Source organism: Dama dama, chromosome 28 (genome assembly GCF_033118175.1).
Source record: "Dama dama isolate Ldn47 chromosome 28, ASM3311817v1, whole genome shotgun sequence".
In the NCBI taxonomy this organism is placed as follows: Eukaryota; Metazoa; Chordata; class Mammalia; order Artiodactyla; family Cervidae; genus Dama; species Dama dama.
The window spans coordinates 39,362,852-39,385,141 of record NC_083708.1 but is presented as its reverse complement, the minus strand read 5'-3'; the positions used below and the strand labels follow the sequence as shown (position 1 = coordinate 39,385,141).

General features: G+C 38.0%; 1 protein-coding gene across 1 annotated transcript in view; it reads left to right on the top strand.

Moving 5' to 3' along the window:
- The window catches only part of FIG4 (FIG4 phosphoinositide 5-phosphatase), a 169,879-nt gene that overhangs the window by 114,117 nt on the left and 33,472 nt on the right, over positions 1-22,290 (top strand). Inside the window, exons 20-22 of the mRNA XM_061131543.1 lie at positions 1,116-1,311; positions 2,334-2,416; positions 4,524-4,610. Coding sequence (XP_060987526.1) covers positions 1,116-1,311; positions 2,334-2,416; positions 4,524-4,610 — 366 coding nt within the window. The remainder of the gene's footprint in view (positions 1-1,115; positions 1,312-2,333; positions 2,417-4,523; positions 4,611-22,290) is intronic.

Genomic DNA, 22,290 nt, shown 5'->3' with positions numbered 1-22,290 from the left:
GAGTCCTAATTGTATTTGGGAGTGTGTACAGGGTCTTAATTGGATTCTAACTACATGTGTGATTTATACAGTGAGATATATACTGATATTACTGTTTCCCAGATACACCACTTATGTGGCTTAAATATGTGTCCTGGACCAGGTGCTATGAGGAATTTAAAAGAAGGAACATCCTCAAGACATTTAGAATTTAAAAGAGTTCCTGGGACAAATACATAAATGACCATTTATTTTAGTGTATAGTGCTGAAATGTATCAACTTTAATTTTCAGTTTCATAAAGTCAGAAATGAATTTATTTTCTGTAATATCTAACCCATGGTTAGATAGTATTACATATTTCTTTTCTAGAAAATGTAGAATATTATATTTCAAGTCCCTTGCAGAGAATTTTTTCAAGTAAGAATATTAAATATATTAAATATTTTTCATAAAAGCCAAAAATATTACCATACATTTTTTTAATTCTGACTACTCTCAAATTTGGCACTGAAATAAAAGCAAATAATGTGTACTTTTTTCTGTCCCCCCCCCCCCCAGCCACTCCCTATTATTAGAAGATATCTTCAGCAAACATAGTTATTTACTAATTAAGTTGTTTTAAAACAGTTTAAAATCTTAGTTTATGTTCATCAGTTGCTCATTACTTTGGTGCAAGTAATCAGCTGCCACTTTGATTGATAAAAATTCATAGAAAGGCCAGAAATACACATGGATTTGGCTATTGACCGTCTCTTGATGCTTCTACAATTTATAGGTAATTTCACTAATATCTCAAACATAAGTTTTGTACTATAAATTTTGAAAATCCTGATTTCAGTTACCAAAGGGGAAGACACAGTAGCCAAGTGGTAGAAAGGCTTTTCTGCACACTGCAAGCACATACTTGCTTATTTTCTGAATTCATAGCAAAGCTTAAATTCACGGAAGGTCAGTACATGTACATGATAAAATATTAAACTTTTCCGTTCAGCACAACTTGAATCCAGACGCTAGCTTCTCACAGTCATTTTCTTAACACTTCTATAGGACTAAGGCTTTGGGACAGAGTGATACATGGTGAGCACTGAGGGTTCAGTTTACAGATGCTTCACATCCACATTCCTCTTTTTAAAGAAATAAGAGCAACAGAGAAGAAGCTGTGTTACAGCGGAAGACAGCCGCCAGCGCCCCGCCGCCGCCCAGCGAGGAGGCCGTGTCCAGCAGCTCAGAAGACGACTCGGGGACCGACCGGGAGGAGGAAGGCTCTGTGTCCCAGCGCTCCACGCCAGTGAAGATGACCGACACGGGCGACAGCGCCAAAGTGACAGAGGTGAGGGGCCCGGGAGCAGGTGACGTCCAGTGAGGCTCCAGACAACCAGCTCCAGAATCCCACTTTCAGCTAAAAGGCTGAGAGCCAGGAAGAGTCACATCACCTCACTCCACCGTTCTCATGCGCGGTGGTGGAGGTGCTACAGAGACAAATACATTTGGCAAAGACATTACTGATAATGGTTTCTGAAATTGGTGTTTTTGCTTCCACATGTAATAGTAACTTTCTTGTCACTTCAAAATTCTTAAAGAGAATCCTGTCCCTCTTGGAGCAACCCATCCACTCAAGGTCCATTTGTTCCCTTGCTTAGCACATTATGGGAATGCAGGGTTTGCCTCTGGGCCTCACAATCTCTGCCTAATCCCAGTGGGAAGTTCATCCTGTTGAATTTTATATTGACAATATATTGAGGAAAAACAAAAGGCAAGTGAACAATTCAAATTTAGCTTTAGGGGAACTGAATTTCTAGAAAGAGCCAGAAGTCATTTAAGGTAGACATAGCAAATAAGATGTAATGATATGGGAACTAAATCCGTTATTCTGGGCATTGGCAAAGTGCAGCCTATTGGCCAAAGCAGCTTGCTGCCATTTTTTCTAAGTAAAGTTTAATTTACAACCAGCCATACCTATTTACAGCCATACCAATTTGTTTATATGTTATCTATGGTTGCTTTCACCCTGTAATAGCAGAATTATGCAGCTGTGGCAGAGATGATGTGACCCAAAGAACCTAAAGTATTTATTGCCTGACCCTTCACAGAAAATGTTTGCCAACTCTTGCATTATACAAAAGCAATTAGTAATTACCAAATAGTTTTTTTTATCATAAAATAAACTATTTTAGTGAAAATGAAATAAAATTTTTAAAAAATCATTAACTGAGAAATTTAATGAATACGTTGAAGAAACATTGTGATGGTTTTTATGGGAAAATTCACAGGGTCGTTTTCTTCATTTTTGGAAATTATTAATGTGCTAGATGTCTAAGAACTCTTCCTGATTCCCTTATTTTTTGACCTCAGAATGTTGTCCAGCCCATGAAAGAGGTGTATGGAATCAACCTCTCAGATGGCCTCTCAGAAGAAGATCTTTCCATTTATTTAAGGTAAGGTATTTTCAAGAGAAATTAAGGACAAATGCAAATGTATTATAATAACTTACATCTAATATAACTTTTAAAAACTGAAAGTAGTCAACCATACAGAAGGAAGTGAATTCCACTTGGAATAGTAGCATTTAGGTCAGATTCTGAAACAACTTATGTTTGGAGTTAAAAAGCCTACTTACTGCCCGAGACTCCTGGGCCCCTGAATGATAAAAGTTTATGATACTTAACACGTATTTTCACTGCCCAAATAGAAACTGCAAACTGAAGTTCAAATGCATTTCTGCATTCCTGCATTAACAAATTCTCAAGATCAAGTACCTTCTTACAAAATGAACCTGGGATATTGGCAGTTGAGGACTTTGTATTCAGTTTAGCTTGGGGTGGGCAGAGGGGGAGGATGTGGTGCTGGTGAGAGTGGTGACTGAGAAGGAAAAAGGAAGCAGTGATGTGAAGGGACCAATTCAGAGTGTTATAGACGTTTATTATGAAGATCTAGCTAAAAGGTGGAAATCTACCAAAAGGTATCCATAAAATCACGTACATAAAAACGTGTCTGTGTGTGTTTGCAGAGAAGATTAATAGTTATCAGATTCTCTAAAGAATTCCTCACCCCCAGATCCTCAAAAACGTCAGGATTAAACACCCATTTAAACACCCCCTCAACCTAGTATTAATATATGTGTTAAGAATTCTTAATTATTTCAAATGAGCATGGTCCCACTTATATAAGTTTGGCTTACATAAAATGTAATATAAATGAGTACTAGTCTTCAGGTCTTTTTAAAGGAGGGTATTGTTTTGCAGAATCCATTGAGCTGATTATTTTTCTACTTCAAATTAATAAGATCTGCTGTAGAATAGGTAAAATATAGAAATATATAGCATTTCTTAACTGCAGAAGCACTGGTCTAACTATGTATCACTGTCCTGCTGGAAGTCAGCTGAGTCATTCAGAACTCGGCCACACCCTCCTCACTCCTGGACACACAGGACATCACAACAGCTGTCGCACTCTGTCACTCAGCGTTTATAGTAGTTGAAGTAGACCTCTGTAAGCAACATGGTCTGGAAGAATGAATTATCTGGAGTTAGTGGCTAACGTGACTACTTACTGCAGAGAGCATAAGTATACATGTCAGTGATGTTCACTTGCTGAAGATGAAAGTTGGACAAGACTAAGCTAAAAGTTTTTCATAGCACTGTAATGATTTAATAATCGGTAGTTTCTGAAGCACTTTTCCTGACCTTGAAAAAACCTAATAAAAACTACAGGCTGCATCCCTGAGTGTTAGATGGATGCATGGAGTACAGGCCACACCTCAGATGGGTGTACTTGAGAAATATCAGTGGCCCATTGCTAAGTGGGCATCCTCTCACCTTGCTGAGTGGGCCTGGGGCCTGCTTTGGCCGTTAGCTGCAAGTCCAGATTAGTGCTGTTGGAGGCTTCTCTGAGGAGGGCTGGTGGGCCAGTGATGCTCAGCAGGTGGTCTCCTCAGTCCCCTCTATCTCTGTTGAAAGTACCCTTAGTAGTGGCTGGTGTATGCATGGGGATTCCTGTGGTCCTGAGGAACCAAGTCCTTGTCCTGGGTTCTTAGCAGCATCCTTGCTTCAGGAGCTGGATCTCTAGCCTGATCCTGCTGTTTCCTTGTCATTTGTCTCACTGCAAGCACCATCCCCTTCCCCTGTTTCCCTCTGCTGAGTGCTGCGGTCACCCTCAGATGCACAAGGGCTTATGACCATGTGCCTGGCTTCAGGAACATTTCGACTCAGGTTCTATATCACGTTTGTGTAAACAGAATCAGCAAAGTAAACGTTTTCTTTCATTTTTACATCCATGGTTATGACTTAAATTTTAAGCAGTTCCTCCTCCTTTACTTCTCATAAACCCACTCTAACATCAGGCAGTCATTTATAAAGCAAGTCTTGTGTCGCATAGGGTCCCCTTGTGTGCTTTTCTTTTTTTGTGTGTGTGTGCTTTTCTGATAGAAGTATATTACTGTCATTCGAACACCCATACAGTTTGTGTGATCTACTGAATTTGTGGTAGGTAGTTCCTTTAGCTTACTTTTTTATACATTTGTATTTTACATTTTATAATTTGTAGATTTGTGCAGCTGGGGCAGAGTCAACATAAACAAGACAAGAGCAGCCAGCAGTTCTGTTCCAGGTGCCCAGATGGAGTTATAAAATTGTAAGTACTAGGTCAGACCTTGTCAAAATAATCTTTGTATTCATGCCTTTAAGACTCTGTAAGAGAAATATTGTGACCAAATTAGTATAAGCACAAAAGCGTCTCCTCCTGGTATCCTGTTTGAGAACTGGGTATTTATGGGGATGCGGAAGAGGCTGGCAGCCTGACCTGTGCTTGAAATACATCCTTTAGAAATGGGATTGAAGTTGCTGGGGATTCCCTCCAGTGGGTACAGCTGGGATGAAAAAACAGCTCTGACTCTGGAGTCAAGCTCCTCAAGTTCACTACAAGACCCCTGAGGGCAGGAGTGGTTTGTCTTTTCTAGCACTGTATCTTCACCAGTTCTTTTAACTTGCTGTTTAGTAAATTAAATAAACACTCTGCCACTTTTGGGGTTTTTTTTACCTTGAGCAAGTAATTTTAAGTCCTGTGTGACTCAGTTTCTTTATCTGCAAATGTGATAATAATTCCTGCTTCATGGGAGGGTGGTGACACGTTTAATGAGATAATGCATACAAAGTGCTTAGATCCATGTCTGGAATGCGATCTCATTACTTGTGATCATCAACATCATCACATTCTTCTTTGTATTTATCATTGTTCTCTGCTTTTTGGGACCAAACAAAGCAGAGGTTGTGACCGGGAGTGGCTCCCCCTGATGCCGTGTGCTCAGCTGAGTTTCTTTTATGAAAATGGGTCACTGTGGTGATTAAGTGAGGTGGAATATGTAATGCGTCTAGATCAGTGTCTGGCATAGAGCTGACATTTAGTAAATGTTCTCTTCCCTTTTCTTAGTCCAACTTTGTCAGTTAGCTTAATAAACCATTGACTCTGATTGCCTGACTTCTGTCTGTACTATATCTGTGTGTTCCTGATTGTTAAGAGGCTACTATAGTGATCCAGGCAAAGATTGGTGGCTTAGAGAGTAGTGGCTGGGAGAATTTTGGAAATGGGATGAATCTAGGAAATGTTTAGGAAGTGAAATAGACAGAGAGGAGTTGAATATGGCAAAAAGGCCTTACCAAGGATGGTCGTTAGGTTTTTTGGTTTGTGCGGTAGGTTTGATTGATTGGTTGATTGATTCATTCACTTAGCAAATAGGTACTTAATACCTATTAGGACCTGCCATTTATCAAGATAAAGAGCACTATAGGAGAACCCCATTTGCCTTTCAAGGGGGAACCAAAGTGGCCGTGTTTAGGAGGCAGTTAGAAAAGAGGCTCTGGGATTGTGAATGCATATTGATGGTAACTGAAGCCACTGGTCAAAGATGACACCACTTAAGAAAATAACAGACTGAGAAGATCTACAGGTGAGTCTTAAGGGGATCTGGGTTTAACACTGAGAAGAGACACAGAGATGGCTAATCAGAGAAGAGGAAGGAAAACCAAGATTATTTTATCACAGCCTCCAAAAGGTCTATTTATCCCTTCTTTCTCTCCTCTGTCACTATTCTTTATTTTCTCTTTTTAAAAACATAAGAGCTCATTAACTTAGAAACAGGTTTTCTTTCTTAGGTCTAGTTGAAAGGAATATAGCATACAAAATAAAAGAAAAACATTTTCCCATTTCCATCAACATTGTGTCTACTTTGATCTGTAACTGGTCTTGCTAATACGTTACTTTTAAATTCTTTTTCTTACAGTATTTAGTATTTGCCTTTCTGAGTGTTAGCACAGATTAAAAAAACCATGTGGATCTTGAATTTTTTTAACCTTTTCTACTTAATTAGTAAAGAATCTAACATGAGTGTCTTTGCACAGCATCTTCAGCAGGATAACAAAGAGCTTGGTAGGCTTTGTATTATGTTGTCATGGTAACTGCTCAAGAGTGTTGTTTTTTGGTGTGTGTGTGCGCATGCGGCGTGTGCACTTGCTTTAAATTGAAACTCTGTAACTAGGTTCTTAAAATGTCAGCTATTCAATTTTAGATTTTTTAAGCTGTGCCAAAACCAAGAGAAATTAGATTTATGTGAGATGCTCCAAATTCTCATCTTGTTATGGTTCAGGTTCTAGTATATTTTAAACTATAGCAAGTTTATTTTAAGTTTATATACATTTGTGTCTACTGATCTCTGGACAATTCATAATCTTATCAGTTTTTCTTGAAATTATGAGGCATACCAGTACTTCTTTTCTAAATGAGGTATGTAACAACCAATACAAAATATATTGACAGTGAACAGCTGGCAAGGAGCCAGTGGACCAGGAGCTCCTGAAGCAGAGGTATGGAAAACTGGATGGAGGAGCTGGACATGGTCACCCATGCTCTTGCAGGACATTTCTTAGGAGCGGATCTTAAACCCCAAACTGGTCAGTGTCTGCACTGTCAGCCCACTCACTCACAGTTACATCCTCTTTGAGCGTGACCCTCCCTTTGACTCATACCACTCCCTCAGTGTGTGGGTGGTGATTAGGGAAAAATGACCTCAGGCAACATTTTCTGAGCAGTGTGTGATGGGCACTGTTCTAAGTACCTTAACCCGTATCAACTCACTTCTCACAAGAACTCTAGGAAGTAGGTCTTAACTATCATCTTCATTTTACAGGTGGGAAAACCCCACAGAGAAGTTAAATGACTTGCCCAAGGTCGAACAGCAGCTGACATTCAAACCCAGACGAGCTGGCTGTCCATCACTAAGCTGTAAATGCCTAGTGTTACCAACTGCTTTTATAAGCACAGTGGTAAAAATACTGGGTTATTAGTGTGAACAGCCTTTATTTTGATCCTCTGACATGATCTGGTTTATAGGCGGCTCCAGATGCAAACATAGTGTTTCTGCCCTGTTGAGCTTGAACTTTTTTTTTTTTTTTTTTAATATTTAAAGAGAATATGCCTTTATTCTTTTCCTGATCCCAAGCATGTTGTCTCAAATGTAGACTTGCTTCCTGGGCAGGCACACTTTGCTTGATTCATAACATGGTATGGAGGTTAAGACGTCCTGGGAACAGTGTTAACTGCTGTTTAGGGTTATTGCCATCCTAAGTTGTAAGTTCCCCTGCTGCCTCTTGAATTGTCCCTAAACTGAGTGCTCAGTAAATGTCTGTTGAAATGTACTGACTCTCACCCCCTCCCATTACTATCCGAGTATGCGTGGAGTGCCGTGAGCATCTCTCTCAGCCCACCTCATCCATCCTTGATCACCTGTTAGTTCCCCTATTCTGCTTCTTGCTCACAGACCCTCTGCCCTCTCCTGTTTGTTTTCCTACTGCCTTCTAATAGAGGAGAACAGTAAACACATCAAGGGTGTAACATTTCTTCCTCTCTGTCCTGCTTCCACTTGCACCCGTGACCAGATGCAGAGTGAGACAGGCCTGCAGGGAAGAACCTGCTGTGCCCGGGCAGGTGGGGCACTGTGTTCATGCAGGACCGCCCTGCCCTCTTCGTACACTCCCAGTTCTCAGCACTTTTTAACTAAGCAATATATGCCAATCAGTGGAGGTTAAGAAGAACATGAACATGTGTATTATTAGTGCCTGCTATTCCACGGCTCACCTATTCCAGGTATATGTCTCATTTGTTTAAATAAACATTTGTCTCTAAGAAATGGTTCAAAATATAATACATAGAGTTTGGTAAAAAAAAAAAAAAAAACTGTCTAATTTAGGATCCTTCCAATGGAGAATGAGCTAAATAACTTTTTACTGTATTAGGGCCATAGGTTGAGTTTATTTGCTAAGTACATCTCACAATAAGCATTTGCTGACCTTAGAGGGAATGCCCCTGGGTTTCGGCTTTGGCTAGGGGATCCTCTCACTCATCAGAGGATGCTCTTACACAGAGTCAGGGCATGTTTTCACACCCATGAAGTGAGCATGACACTAGGCCATGCTTAGCTCAACTTCGTTGACTTTCCATGATGTCATTTTCAATGTTGTGTCTCTATATACATGTCACTCCGGCGTTCCCACCCCACCGTTGATTTCATCTAGTCCTAGCAGATAGTACTCTCATCTCCACTGCAGGCTAAAAAAGTATTTAATGGGTCACTCTTGTTATCTTTTCCAAACACCCAGGGGTGCAATCTTTAAAAGTTTAAGGATTAGAGCAGTTGGGAAGCAGTGATCAATGATTAGCAGCTCATTCGCTCCACAGGAGGGAGATGATGGTGACAACAATTCCTCAATCCAAGGAAACTAGGTTGTGACCTTTTCTCTCACCCCAGAAATGACCACAGAAGTCTTTCTTTCTCTTTGACTCAGGCCTTTATTTTTCTCTCTTTAACCCTCTCTGGCATTTCTTATATATACTTTTCTAATTATCTCTCTCTGCTTCCCCCTAACCCCCTGTTTATTTTACCTTCCTCTCTTTCTCCCTCTTTTTTCCTTTGCCATCCTCTCTCCAACCCCTCCAGGGTATTTTTAACTCTGTTTAGTTTTTAAAATACAGTAATCTCTCCAAAACACAAATTGCTTTCCTGTATTTTAGGATAGTGCTTTTCAGACTGTAATTCTAGACTCATTAGTGGGGCATGAAATTAATTTAGTAGGCCTCCACACAACAAAATGAAAAGAATCGAAACTGAACTGAGTCCAGTAGAAGGCTCTAGTGCATGGCACAGGGGTTAAGTCTTGTTTCATGAAATTTTATTTCTATACATAAATATAGCATTGTGTACCAATCTGCCACTGCAAAATGCATTTCTCACGGTGGATAACAGTCACAGATTGAGTTTATATGTATGCACCTTTTCTGAGACCAAATGAATTAAAAATCTTAACTCTGTTCCCATTATCCAGGCACTTAATGAATGTTTGTTGTTGGAATGAAAATGTGTGAATAATTTCTGTTTGGAATAGACAAGAGAGAGGTCAGGAAGAAAAGGGATCAGAAAGAGGTGTAAGAGGTTTTCTGTGTTGTATCCAAAGTGGGTAAAGTAAATGCGGGCTTTGGAAAATACACTCTCATTACTTAAAATGAGTTGAGCACTGGGATGACCATGCAAAGGAAGGAGGTAGCAGGAAGCTCCAGCTGAAAGTCAAAATGAAAAGCTATTAGATGCATAAAGGGAAGACAGAAAAGCGAATGCCTCTTTGTTTGATATTATCTATAATAGTACCTGCATTCTGAATATTATCTATTATAGCACCTGCATACTATGTTAAACAAGAAAATTTAATGGAACAGAGTGAATTTTTTGAACCTTTCAGAGAAGGCTGTCCTGAAAGATTTCTAGCATATAAGGAATAATAAATGGAAATTTAATTGTAGGTAACTGTGTAATTAATTTAATGTAGCTAAAATAACTTTGATATTTTAAAAATTTAGTATATTGACTATTTTATTTTGGTGACTACAAAGCATACCATTTATGGAAATTCTGCAGGTTCACATGAGGACTTGAATCTCCACCCCACCAATATAGGTTTTTCTTTTTTTCCAAGAACCTAGCTAGTGATTCTATAAGGTAAGATACACTTGTGTGTGTGCTCTTTTGGGTCTGATTCTCTGCGACCCCGTGGACTGTAGCCTGCCAGGCTCCTCTATCCATGGAATTTCCCAGGAAAGAATACTGGAGTGAGTTGCCTTTTCCTTCTCCAGGGGATCCTCCTGATCCAGGGATCAAACCTGCATCTCCTGCATTGTTAGGCAGATTCTTTACCACTGTGCCACCTGGGAAGCCCAGGCATACTTTTGTTAAGTGAGGCATTATAGGCACTAAAGGACAGGTATTTATTGACTGTTCACTATATGCCAGGTTAGGTATATGTACATTTAATACATAGTTGAGTGAGAGAGTGTGTGTCTCTGCTTCTGAGGGTTTCCCTGGTGTCAGGAAATTCCACGTGGTGGGAGGTGCTGTGAATGTGGGAGGTAGTGTGAAGAGGAAGCTGTGGGAGTGCAAAGAAGAATCCAAATCAGATTCCTGGGCAGGCTTCACCCTCAGGCTAAATTTTAAGGGAAAATGGAGTTATCTGGTTGAAGGCAGAAAGGGCAAAGGTTCAAGACCACACACCACTTTTGGAGACCCATACAGAATTCAGTGTCTAATGCAAGGGGATCGTCAGTGAGGAGGCCAGAGACACAGACCAACAGGAACAATCAGAAGGAGATGCTAAGTGAGAGACAGTGACCCTTGTCCTGGAAGCCTGTTTTAATCAGGGAAGTGATAAAAGGTACTGTGGAAAAAGCATAGAGAATGGATTGGAGGCCCAGAGATAGACAGCACATCTAAGTGATCGGAGTCTGCTTTTGGCTGCTGAAATAAGGGATTTATTTTGTAAAGGTAGATTCTGTAGGGCATGGTACAATTTGGTAACTAATTAGGTGTGAGGAGTGTGTTAGAGGCAGGAGTGTTCTAGCTATGTTGACTAGATCTGGTCACCAGAATTGAAAATACAAATGCATGTTTGGGACAATGATAGGATCAGGTGATTTGTCTGGAGCTCCGGGGGATGGTGAGGGACAGGGAAGACTGTGCTGCTGCCCTTGGGGTTGCAAAGAGTCGACACAACTGAACAACAGCAAGAGGTTTTACAGAGATTCAATGATTTTGTGGGGTTGGTTGGTTGGTTTGTTTTCTGCTCTTGATTTTAAAAGAAAGTTAAATTTTGTATCTTTCTTCGATGGTGTCCAAGTTAAATAGATTATTATATGTGCTTTTTAAATGTTTTGGAGATTCATGGTCCTATTAAAGGGAGGGGGATCCTTCAATTACTGATAGAAATGAAGAATTTAGGGGTTTAAATGTATTTTTAGCCCTGAAAATACTTTTTTCACATGAACAAGCAGGTTAATCCTGAGGGAACAGATCTGCATATCTGATATGGCCACCTTGAAGAGTATTACTCATTGGTTTTCTTAGCTCTGCATAAAGAATCACATTTTGTAACTGTTTAACCTTTTGTTATTTTGTTAGTTTACCAAATTACCATCAATTCTGTGGACGGAAGGTGAGTGGGATGGTTTTGGGCAGATGGAGTGGTTACTGAGCCTGGTGCTATGTCACCGTGCCTTCCTAACAGCCTTTCCTTTTGCACGATGACGATGTGGGCCCAGGTATGATGTATTCATTGCCCTTTTCTTCTCTGAGCTTCTGCAAGAAGTCTTTCCAGCTAAGATAAAATTTTGGTTCCAATACAAGAAAAAAGCATTTCAATTTTATATTTAAATATAGATCTGTCATCCTATGTGTGGCTCAGAACCCTTTGGGGCTTTTACACATGATTTTAAAAATAAAGTACAAATCCCATTAAGTCCTAATTGTGTTTAGAATCCACCAATAGGCATCAATAGTCTTAATGTTGGATCAGTAATTTTCTGTGTTTAGCATTTTAATATTATTTTTCTTATGGTTTATGAAGAAATTTAAGAAATACTACCATAGAAATCAGTTGCATTATGTTTTCAAAATTAAAGGTCCATTCATTTTATAACCATCCTTCTGTCATCCCTCCCAATTTAATGGGAACAGAAAGTCCTTGAATGAAAAAAAAAAAAAACTGTGGTATTTTTAATCTGAAATTAATTTTTTAAAAAACTGTTAAGTTACTTGAGGTCAAGACTTACCTGCCTTTGTGTCTGCAGTTCATACCATAATACCTGGTATGCAGTAAGCATTAAATAAATTATGAATGAGTAATACTCAGTAGTTTAACTTCTTTAAGGAATGTCATGCAATAGTTAAGTGTGATGGGAAAAAAAATGTCAGGGTTAACAAATTGAAGCAGATGGCAAGACAAATGATAAATATTTGTTAATTTTCATTCACTATAGTATATTTTCAGTTTTAGATGTAACAACACAGAGTTCTTGGCAGTTCTGCCATGATTGTCTCAATTGACAAACCATTGATGTTCTTACTAATTTATATGTTAGTATGACAGGCTAAAATAGGATCATGATTTTATTTTTAAATTTTTTTCAGCTTTATTAAGATAGAATTGACATATAGTATGTGTAAGTTAAAGGTGTACAATGTAATCATTTGATGTATGCATATACTGCAAAATGATTACAATAATAAGGTTAGTTAATGCAATCATCACTTCACATAGTAACAGTTGTATGTGTGTGTGTGTGTATATGTGGTGAGAACGTTTAAAAATTTACTCTTAGCAACTTTCAAGTGTACAAAACAGTATTATTAACTATAATCACCATGCTGTATACTACATCTCCAGAATTTATTTTATAACTAGGAGTTTGTACCTTTGACTACCTTCATCCATTTCCGGTATCCCTCAGCCCCTGCCTCTGGCAGCCACTAATCTGTTTGGGGTTTTTTGGTGGGTGGGGATGTTTAAGATTCCACACATTAGTAAGATCATATGGTATTTGTCTGACTTACTTCACTTAGCAAATTGCTGTCAAGTTCCATCCATTTAACATAAGGCAAAACTTCCTTTTTGTATATATAGCTAAATAATATTCCTTTGTGTGTATATATAACACCTCTTTATCCATTCAAGCATTGATGGACACTGAGGCTGCTTTCCCATTTTGACTGTTGTAACTAATGCTACAATGAACAGGGGGAGCATATATCTTTTTGAGTTAGTGTTTTTTGTTTTCTTCAGATAAATAGCCAGAATTTTGATTGCTGAATCATATGATAGTTCTATTTTTAATTGTTCAGTTCAGTCGCTCAGTCGTGTCCGACTCTTTGTGACCCCATGATTCGCAGCACGCCAGGCCTCCCTGTCCATTACCAACTCCCAGAGTTTACTCAAACTCATGTCCATCGAGTCGGTGATGCCATCCAGCCATCTCATCTTCTGTCATCCCCTTCTCCTCCTGCCCCCAATCCCTCCCAGCATCAGGGTCTTTTCAAATGAGTCAACCTCTTCACATGAGGTGGCCAAAGTATTGGAGTTTCAGCTTCAGCATCAGTCCTTCCAGTGAACACCCAGGACTTTTCTCCTTCAGGATGGACTGGTTGGATCTCCCTGCAGTCCAAGGGACTCTCAAGAGTCTTCTCCAACACCACAGCTCAAAAGCATCAATTTTTCAGTGCTCAGCTTTCTTCACAGTCCAACTCTCACATCCATACATGACCACTGGAAAAACCATAGCCTTGACTAGATGGACCTTTGTTGGCAAAGTAATGTCTCTGCTTTTTAATATGCTGTCTAGGTTGGTCATAACTTTCCTTCCAAGGAGTAAGCGTCTTTTAATTTCATGGCTGCAGTCACCATCTGCAGTGATTTTGGAGCCCCAAAAAATACAGTCTGTCACTGTTTCCACTGTTTTCCCATCTATTTGCCATGAAGTGATGGGACCAGATGCTATGATCTTAGTTTTCTGAATGTTGAGCTTTAAGCCAACTTTTTCACTCTCTTCTTTCACTTTCATCAAGAGGCTTTCTAGTTCTTCTTCACTTTCTTCCATAAGGATGGTGTCATCTGCATATCTGAGGTTATTGATATTTCTCCCGGCAATCTTGATTCCAGCTTGTGCTTCTTCCAGCCCAGCGTTTCTCATGAGGTACTCTGAATATGTTAAATAAGCAAGGTGACAATATACAGCCTTGATGTACTCCTTTTGTTAGGGGAACCTTTATATTGTTTTCCATAGTGACTGTACCAGTTCATGTTCCCACTATAATGAACAAGTTTTCCCTTTTCTCCGTGTTATTGCCAGCACTTGTCATCTGTCCTTTTTGATATTATTCTAATAGCTGTAAGTTGAGCTCATCATGATTTTGGTTTTCATTTCACCAATGAACCTTTTTTCACATTCCTGTTGGCCATTTGTGCCTTTGGAAAAACATCTATTCACATTCTTTGCCCATATTTTAGTTTATTTGTTTTTGTTCTGTTGAGTGGTTTGAGTTCCTCTATATTTTGGCTGTTAACCCCTTATCAGATACACTGTTTACAAATATTTTCTTCCAGTCCATAGGTTGCCTCTTCGTGATCACTTTTTACTCTACAGAAACTTTTTGGTTGGATTTAGCCCCATTTATTTTTGCTTTTGGTGTCCTATCCATAAAATCATTGACAAGACCAATATCAAGGATCTTATCTCCTGTGTTTTATTAAGAAAATGATGGTTTCAGGTCTATATTTAAGTCTTTAATCCAGTTCTTAGTTTGTGTGAGGCTTAAGAAAGGGGTCCATTTTCACTTTTTTTGAAGGTGAATATCCAGTTTTCCCAGCATTATTTATTGAGGAGATTATTTTTTCTCCATTGAGTATTCTTGGCTCCCTAGTCAAATATTATTCAACCATGTATGCATAGGCCAATAGAATAGAATTGAGAGCCCAGAAATAAACCAATGTGTCAGTTTTTATGCTAGTATGGTTTCTTTCTTTCTGGATTGCTTTGGGTGTTTGGGGTCTTCTGTGCATCCTTAAAGCTCAAGTGAGCTTCTTGCAGGCAGCGTATCATTGGATCTTCTTCTTTAATATATTCATTCACTGTATCTTTTGACTGGAGAATTCAATCCATTTACATTTAAAGAAATTATTCATAGGCAAGGACTTACTATTGCCATTTTGTTCATAGTTTTCTGTTTTGTAGATCTTTTGTTCCTTGTTTCCTCTCTTGATATCTTCCTCTGTGATTTGATGACTTTTTATACCAATATACTCAGACTCCTTTACTCAGTCTTTTTTGTGACCACTTTTTTCCCTCTATGGTTCCATGAAACTTACATAAAATATATTTATCATGTTCTCTTTTAAGGTGATAATAACTTCAGCAGCATAAAGAAACTTCGTACTTTTATATCTACCCCACCATCCATTGTGTTTTAGGCTACGGATGATACTATTTAACTTTTTATTATATACAGTAAGTCCCCTACATTCAAATGAGTTCTGTTCCAAGAGCACATTCATAAGTCCAATTTGTTCATAAGTCCAACAGAGTTAGCCTAAAATATCCAAGTAACACAGTAGGCTATATAGTACTGTACTATACTAGGTTTATAGTACTTTTCACACAAATACATAAACACAAAAGAGAAAACATTTTTAATCTCACAGTACAATACAGTACCTTGAAGAGTATAGTAGTATCAGCTACATCACCACTGCTTTTACACCTGCTTCTGGACATCCTGGGCTTGAAATAAAGGTAGTGTACTGCTGCATTCTGTGCAGTACTGTACAACAGACAAAATCACAGCCACTCATAGAGGGTACACGCACACGACAGTGTACACCAGACACGTGAGCTGACTTACATGATTGGACATGCACATTCACGTCTTTGAAAGTTTGTAACTTGAAGGTTTGTATGTAGGGGACTCACTGTGCCCAATAACAAATTATTCTAATTATGGTTGTTTTTAATACGTTTTAACATCTAAAGTAGAGTTGCATGCGAATTATGCACCACCAATACAATGTAAGAGAATCTGACTTTGACCATGTGTTTACTATTACCAGTGAGATTTACATTCATAGGTTTTTGAAATGTTAAATTAGCATCTTTTTTTTTTTTTTTTTTTTTTCCCACTGCCCACCAAGTTCCCTGGCCAGACAGGGCTACCAGCACAGCTATGCAGATGCAAAGAGCCTCTGGCTGCAATCTCTGATCAGTTGTAGCTGCAAGGAGGAATGTGTTCTGCCAATATCTGAGTGATGGTTACTGTAAACCTGGCCGCCCTTCTCCATGTCTATCTGAGTCTCCGTGGTCAAGCCCCACAGATTTCCCCAGTGATCCCTGTGAGGGGAGACCCAAGTGGACCTTCTGGGAAGCACCCTGCAGTGCTAGGGAGCTGGATCTTTACTTTTGGTTCCTTCTTGTCCCCCTCCCCCCACACCCCCAAAAAGCTATAGGCCCAGGGCCATCTCATGTGGCCCTGTAACTATCCAGAGAATGGGCAATGCATTTGTAGTGTAGACATTCTTCTTACCTTTGTAATGCTTTTCTTCTTGGTCTCTGTGGGTCCAAGGGGGTGCTCCCACCTCACCCCCTGGGTTCTGGAACGTTCACAATAGTAACTTGTTTAATACTTACCTTGTGAGGGGGGTGACTTTAGGGACAACCTACCTTGCCATCTTGATCCGTGATTTTCAGTTCAGATTGCTGAAGCTGAAGAATCCCTTGATCAACATGCCTAGAGTTGAATCATGATTTCTTGATTTCCATTTGCCTGTTGTTTCCAAATATGAGAAACTCTGAAAGTTTTGCTTCTTTTTTATATTTAACTTACTCTTAGAACCTTACAATTTAAAAAAAAATAAATGATGGCAGTTTGATCTCAGTAGCAAAGAAGGAAACTTTTTACATTGAAAAAAAATCTTCCCTTGCAAACCCACTTTCCATTTGCTTGCAAAAACACTCTGTGTAAGATGGTTTACATCCATTAGTAAAGGGTCACAATTTCTATTCTGTATGTGTGATGTCACCAAAACACTAATTAAGTCCCAAAATATCTGAATAAAATATATCTTGTTCCTCATGCAGAAAAAAAAGGCCTTGAGACTATCTTGACTTTCTTAACCATTTTGTTTTACTATTTATAATTGTGTTAGAAGTTCATTACTTAATGTCAAAATAAAGTCAATTAGTGCTTTTTAAGCATTGTACATCAAAGTTATACCTCTTTAAATATAAAGCTCTTAAGACTTATTTCAAAAGATGAATAGCTAAATTAGTAGTTCCTTTATCATGTGGTTGGAAAATAGGGAAGTAAATTGACTAAATAGAGTTAGTATGCTCAGATACATTTACTTTCAGTAATAGAACAGAGCTAGGGAAAAAAAATTCTGATCATCTCAAAAACATCAGTAAATATTTAGTAGATAGAAAAAGAGCAAAAATATAACTTTAGGTATGTTTTTGGGAACTCTAAATAGAATTATATTTGAAGCTTCTGAAACCAATAACTTCATCCTTTACACTCTCTTCTACTCATTATTACTCTTACTTGCCCAAAGATTTTGCTTTTACTTGGTTTGAATGGTTTTAACACATATCATTGAACATTTCAGTAGGTATTAACTCTTAATTGCATTTTCTCATGCTGTAACGAAATCGGTTACTGGTTTTATATATCATGTAGATGATACAGTTAAATTGGATTTATTGTTTACTAGTTTATTATTTCATTTTTGCATTTAGTTTCTGTTTTTACAGATGGGATCTTGGATATTTCCCAATAGTCTCATCATGAGAAAATCAGCTGATGTCATCTGAACTCTTTGCATACTTCTTTCCTCCCAAAACCTGTCTGTAATAACTTCTAGAGATTCAAAAATACAGTCAGAGTTGTGAGGAAGGGTGCAAGACAGCGTACTCAGAATGTTCCATTTGTGCACACATGCGTTTAGCATATTAGGACCATAACGTTTGGGGACTGGAAGATGTTTAGAGATCATTGGACTCAGTCCTCTGATTTTCTAAGAAAACAAGGCCTGCAGAGGATCTGCAGTTCATTCGGTTATAGAATTCTTAAATGATGAATCTGGAACTCGAACTTCATTTCTTAGAGACTTAAACCAAAAATCCAAAAACATGAAATCCTGAGCCAGGCAGCTGGAATTTCTCTAACCCATGCTCCTATTGGGTGCATCTAAAAGTGGAGGAGCCTACCACTGGCAGCATGGACAGTAACACATAGGGACAACTAGCACCTCGAAACCAAAGAAAGTTATAAAAAGCATAAAGCAGTGAGGCTCAAATGTGGTCTGCAAACTCCTAGGGAGTCCTCCAGTCCCCACTGAGTCAAGTCCTTCTGTGGCCTGGCTCCTAAAATGAATGTACTTTTATCCCCAGCCAGGCCTTCAGGATTGGAGGGGCCATGAGGGAAGGGTCAAGGGGTCTGTGTATGTCTGTGTTTGTCTGTGTCTGTGTGTGTGTGTAAGAGTGAGAGGCAGGTAGGCTAGTTCCACTTAATTTTTAGTGCTTCATCAAGGAATTACTTAAGTATAAACCCTTGAATGCATGTCTTTTTAATATGCTTTGTGGCAAAATGGGAGATGTGCATAAAAGAATTCTGTTGTGTATCAAAATATGGAGATTGTCTCAAGGAGAAGCACATATGAGAGCTGAACCCATTGCTTTTTTTCATGGAACGCTAATTAAGATAATGACTGAGAGACAAACTGTGGGTCTTCAGAATTGAGTATTTGGCAATAGGTTTTCAAAAATGAATACAGTAAGCCTGTCACTTCAAGAAAAACAATTGAAAGTACTTGTTACCGGTGATAATATTAGATATTTCAAGCCAAAATCAGAATTTTGGAAAACCTGTATCCACCATCATGAGCAATACTTAAAATTTTTTTCTGGTGAGATGAGACTGGTAATGATCTTAGCCAATGTGAATTTTTTTTTTATATATATTGTATAATGAAATGTCTTACCACTTGGAGGATCTTCATAACTCAGTGAGTCAGTATTATTGAAATGACCAATGCATGCTTTAAAAAAAATATCATCCATGGATAAGAAAACTTATTCCAAGTGTAAGATGAACCAATGGATTCTAACACATTATTGACTGGAGACATATTAATACATCTTTTGTTACCCAAATGTTACTGATCAATAACATTTGGAGGCATATCAATACATTTTTAGAGACTGACACATTAACTGTATCACCACTCAAAGTTTTTAAAGCTTAAAATTAATCAAGAGTTCATTATAGAGCTTATGATTGTCATTGTTCACATTTTGCTCCATTAGGTTTTTTAAATTTATTTTTAATTAAAGGATAGTTGCTTTACAGTATTGTGTTGGTTTCTACCAAGCATCAACATGCATCAGCTGTAGGTCTACCCATGTCCTCCATTAGGTTTTTATTCCAACATTGTTCATATTACAAATGCAAGTTTTTTAACTGTAAAATTTTCAAAAATGATGCATGGTGAAATTTTGAGTGAAGAATTTTTCAGTGAATTTTATGCAGAGCTTTCTTTGGTTGTCCAAGCGACATATATACTAGTGTCTTAGAAGATGATAGTTCCTCAGAATATAGTTCTGATACAGACAGTGTGAATATTAAACCAATAAAAAGACAAAAAACCTTAGTGATTGATTCTGATATGGAAAGTGAAAATGAAACTCACAGTATAATGCTATTTTGGTTCCCCAAAAGAGTGGGCTGAAGAGAACATTTCATGAAAATTAGAAAACTTTACAGCTGTGTCAGTGTAAAGTAACTATTGGATGTAATAACCAACAAAGTGTTAGTAAAATACCAGAGTTAATTTTCGGCAATGACTTTTTCGAGTCGGTTGCTTCTCAAACAAACTTGTCTCACCAAGAGAGTGAAAAACCATATAAAAAGTATAAGGCTTTAAAATGGACTGATATAACCAATGGTGACATGAAAAAGTTTCTTAGATTAATAATTTTGATGGGACAAATAAAGCCACCCTGGAAAGAATATTGGTCGACTGATTCCTTATTTGATCTTTGAAAGATTTATGATGAGAAGGTTTGAACAAATAATGACATTGCTTTACTTTAATGGTAACTCAGAAACTCCACTTCCTGGAGACAGAATTTCAACAGTCTAACCTCTTTTGGATTATTTTCTACCAAAATTTCAATCGATATATATATATATATATATATATATATATATATATATATACCCAAACAAGAGCTATCACTTGATGAGACAATGATAAAGTGGAGAGGATCAAAAACCTATAATCCCGGAAAATTTACAGAACATGGAATTTTGGTCAGGAAGTTTAGTGAAAGTGAAAACTGGATATATATGCAACCTTGAGATTCACACAGGTATAAGAAAGAAACTGTAGGAAACAGTATTATTGGTCCTACAACCTTATCTTGGTTCTTGGCACTATAGTTACCAAGACAATTATTATATTACAACAGTGTCCATCTGAAATATTGTTGAAAACTAAAACCAGAGTCTGTGGGACTATAAGAGAGAGAATCATGTTTCTACAAACCAATTGAAGGAGAAATCTAAAAATCTACAGGGAAGAAAAATGACATTTTTACAGAAGGGAGAAGTGATTATTCTTATATGGAAAGACAAGAGGCTAGTCTACATGGTGGCAACTATTCATGATGCCTCCATAGCTTCTACAAGAATGGAAGACAGGAGGACTGGCCATCACATAACTAAGCCCACTTGTATATTATATTAGGGTTTAATAAATACATGAAAGAAGTTGACTGATCGAATCAATACCTGGCAAACTACAATATCCTCTGGAAAACTCAAAAGATGGTATAAAAAAGTGGGTTTCTATTTGAGTAATTGTGGTTTATTCAATGCATTTAAAATTTACTGTAGCCTTAATGCACAGAATAAAATGACAGTTTTTGTTAGCAGTAGCTAGAGAATGGGTAACTGATCATTCTGGTGACTGTAGGTTCATACCTGGTCCTTCTTGTGGCGTTTCTAAAAAACTCCTGACAAAGACCTACCTTGTCAACTACTAGATGAAATAAATGAACATATCCTAGAGGAAATAGTACTCACAGGACTAAAAGAACAAAATGCTGCCAGCAAGTGTAGGGTCTGTTCTGCCAGGGAAAAGTGCAGTGAAACACAGTATATTTGTAATAGATGTTCTATTCCCCTGCACAGAAGTGCCTGCTATATTGCCTGTCACGCTCTAAAGAAATATTAGAATGCTTTAGTGTAAGACATGTACAGAGTTTCAAATAAGTACATTAAGTGCAAAAAAAGTTGATATTTACTCAAATACAGGTGTTTCATTATTATTTACATAACAAATCATTGGCCACAGGCATTAGTTTCTGCAAAAATCCCCTGATCAATAATGTGTTAAGATTAAAGTATGTGAAAAGTTCATTGATATGATTTCAGATCCTAGATCGCAACTAACCTTTAAGAAACTTGTCAAGTTTTGGTGTAGTATCAAAGAAAAATATTCTCAGTTATCTGGAAAGACTGTTAAAACACTTCTTTTCAATTACATTGAGTTCAGATGTTCCTCATATGTACATTTCAACCAAAACAATGTATTAAGACCAATTCAGCTAGAAACAGATGTGAGACTTCAACTGTCTTGTTATACCAAACATTAAATTAAAAGATGCTTGCTCCTTGGAAGAAAAGTATTGACAAACCTAGACAACATATTAAAAAGCAGAGACATCTCTTTGCTGATAAAGGTCTATATAGTCAAAGCTATGGTTTTTCCAGTAGTCATGTACAGATGTGAGAGTTGGACCATAAAAAAGGCTGAGCACTGAAGAATTGATGCCTTTGAACTGTAGTGCTGGAGGAGACTCTTGAGAGTCCCTTGGACAGCAGGGAGATCAAACCAGTAAATCCTAAAGGAAATCAACCCTGAATATTCATTGGAAGGACTGGTGCTGAAGCTCCAATACTTTGGCCACCTGATGTGAAGAACTGACTCAACAGAAAAGACCCTGATGCTGGGAAAGATTGAAGGCAGGAGGAGGGGACAACAGAGGATGAGATGGTTGGATGGCATCGCCAAATCAATGGACATGAGTTTGAGCAAGCTCCAGGAAATGGTGAGGGGCAGGGAAGCCTGGCATGTTGCAGTCCACGGGGTCACAAAGAGTCAGACACGACTGAGTGACTGAACAACAATACCAAACATTGAAGAGATTTCCTAACATGTAAAGCACTGCTTCCTTTTAAATTTTGTTTTATTTTGGAAAATAGTATTTATTAGCTTTCTTATTATTTTTAAATGAAATAATAGAAATTTAAAATTTCTCATACAGTAATAATAAATACAGCCCAATAAATCAAAGCTTAGTGGAGGTCCTCAATAGTGTTTTTAAGAATATAAAG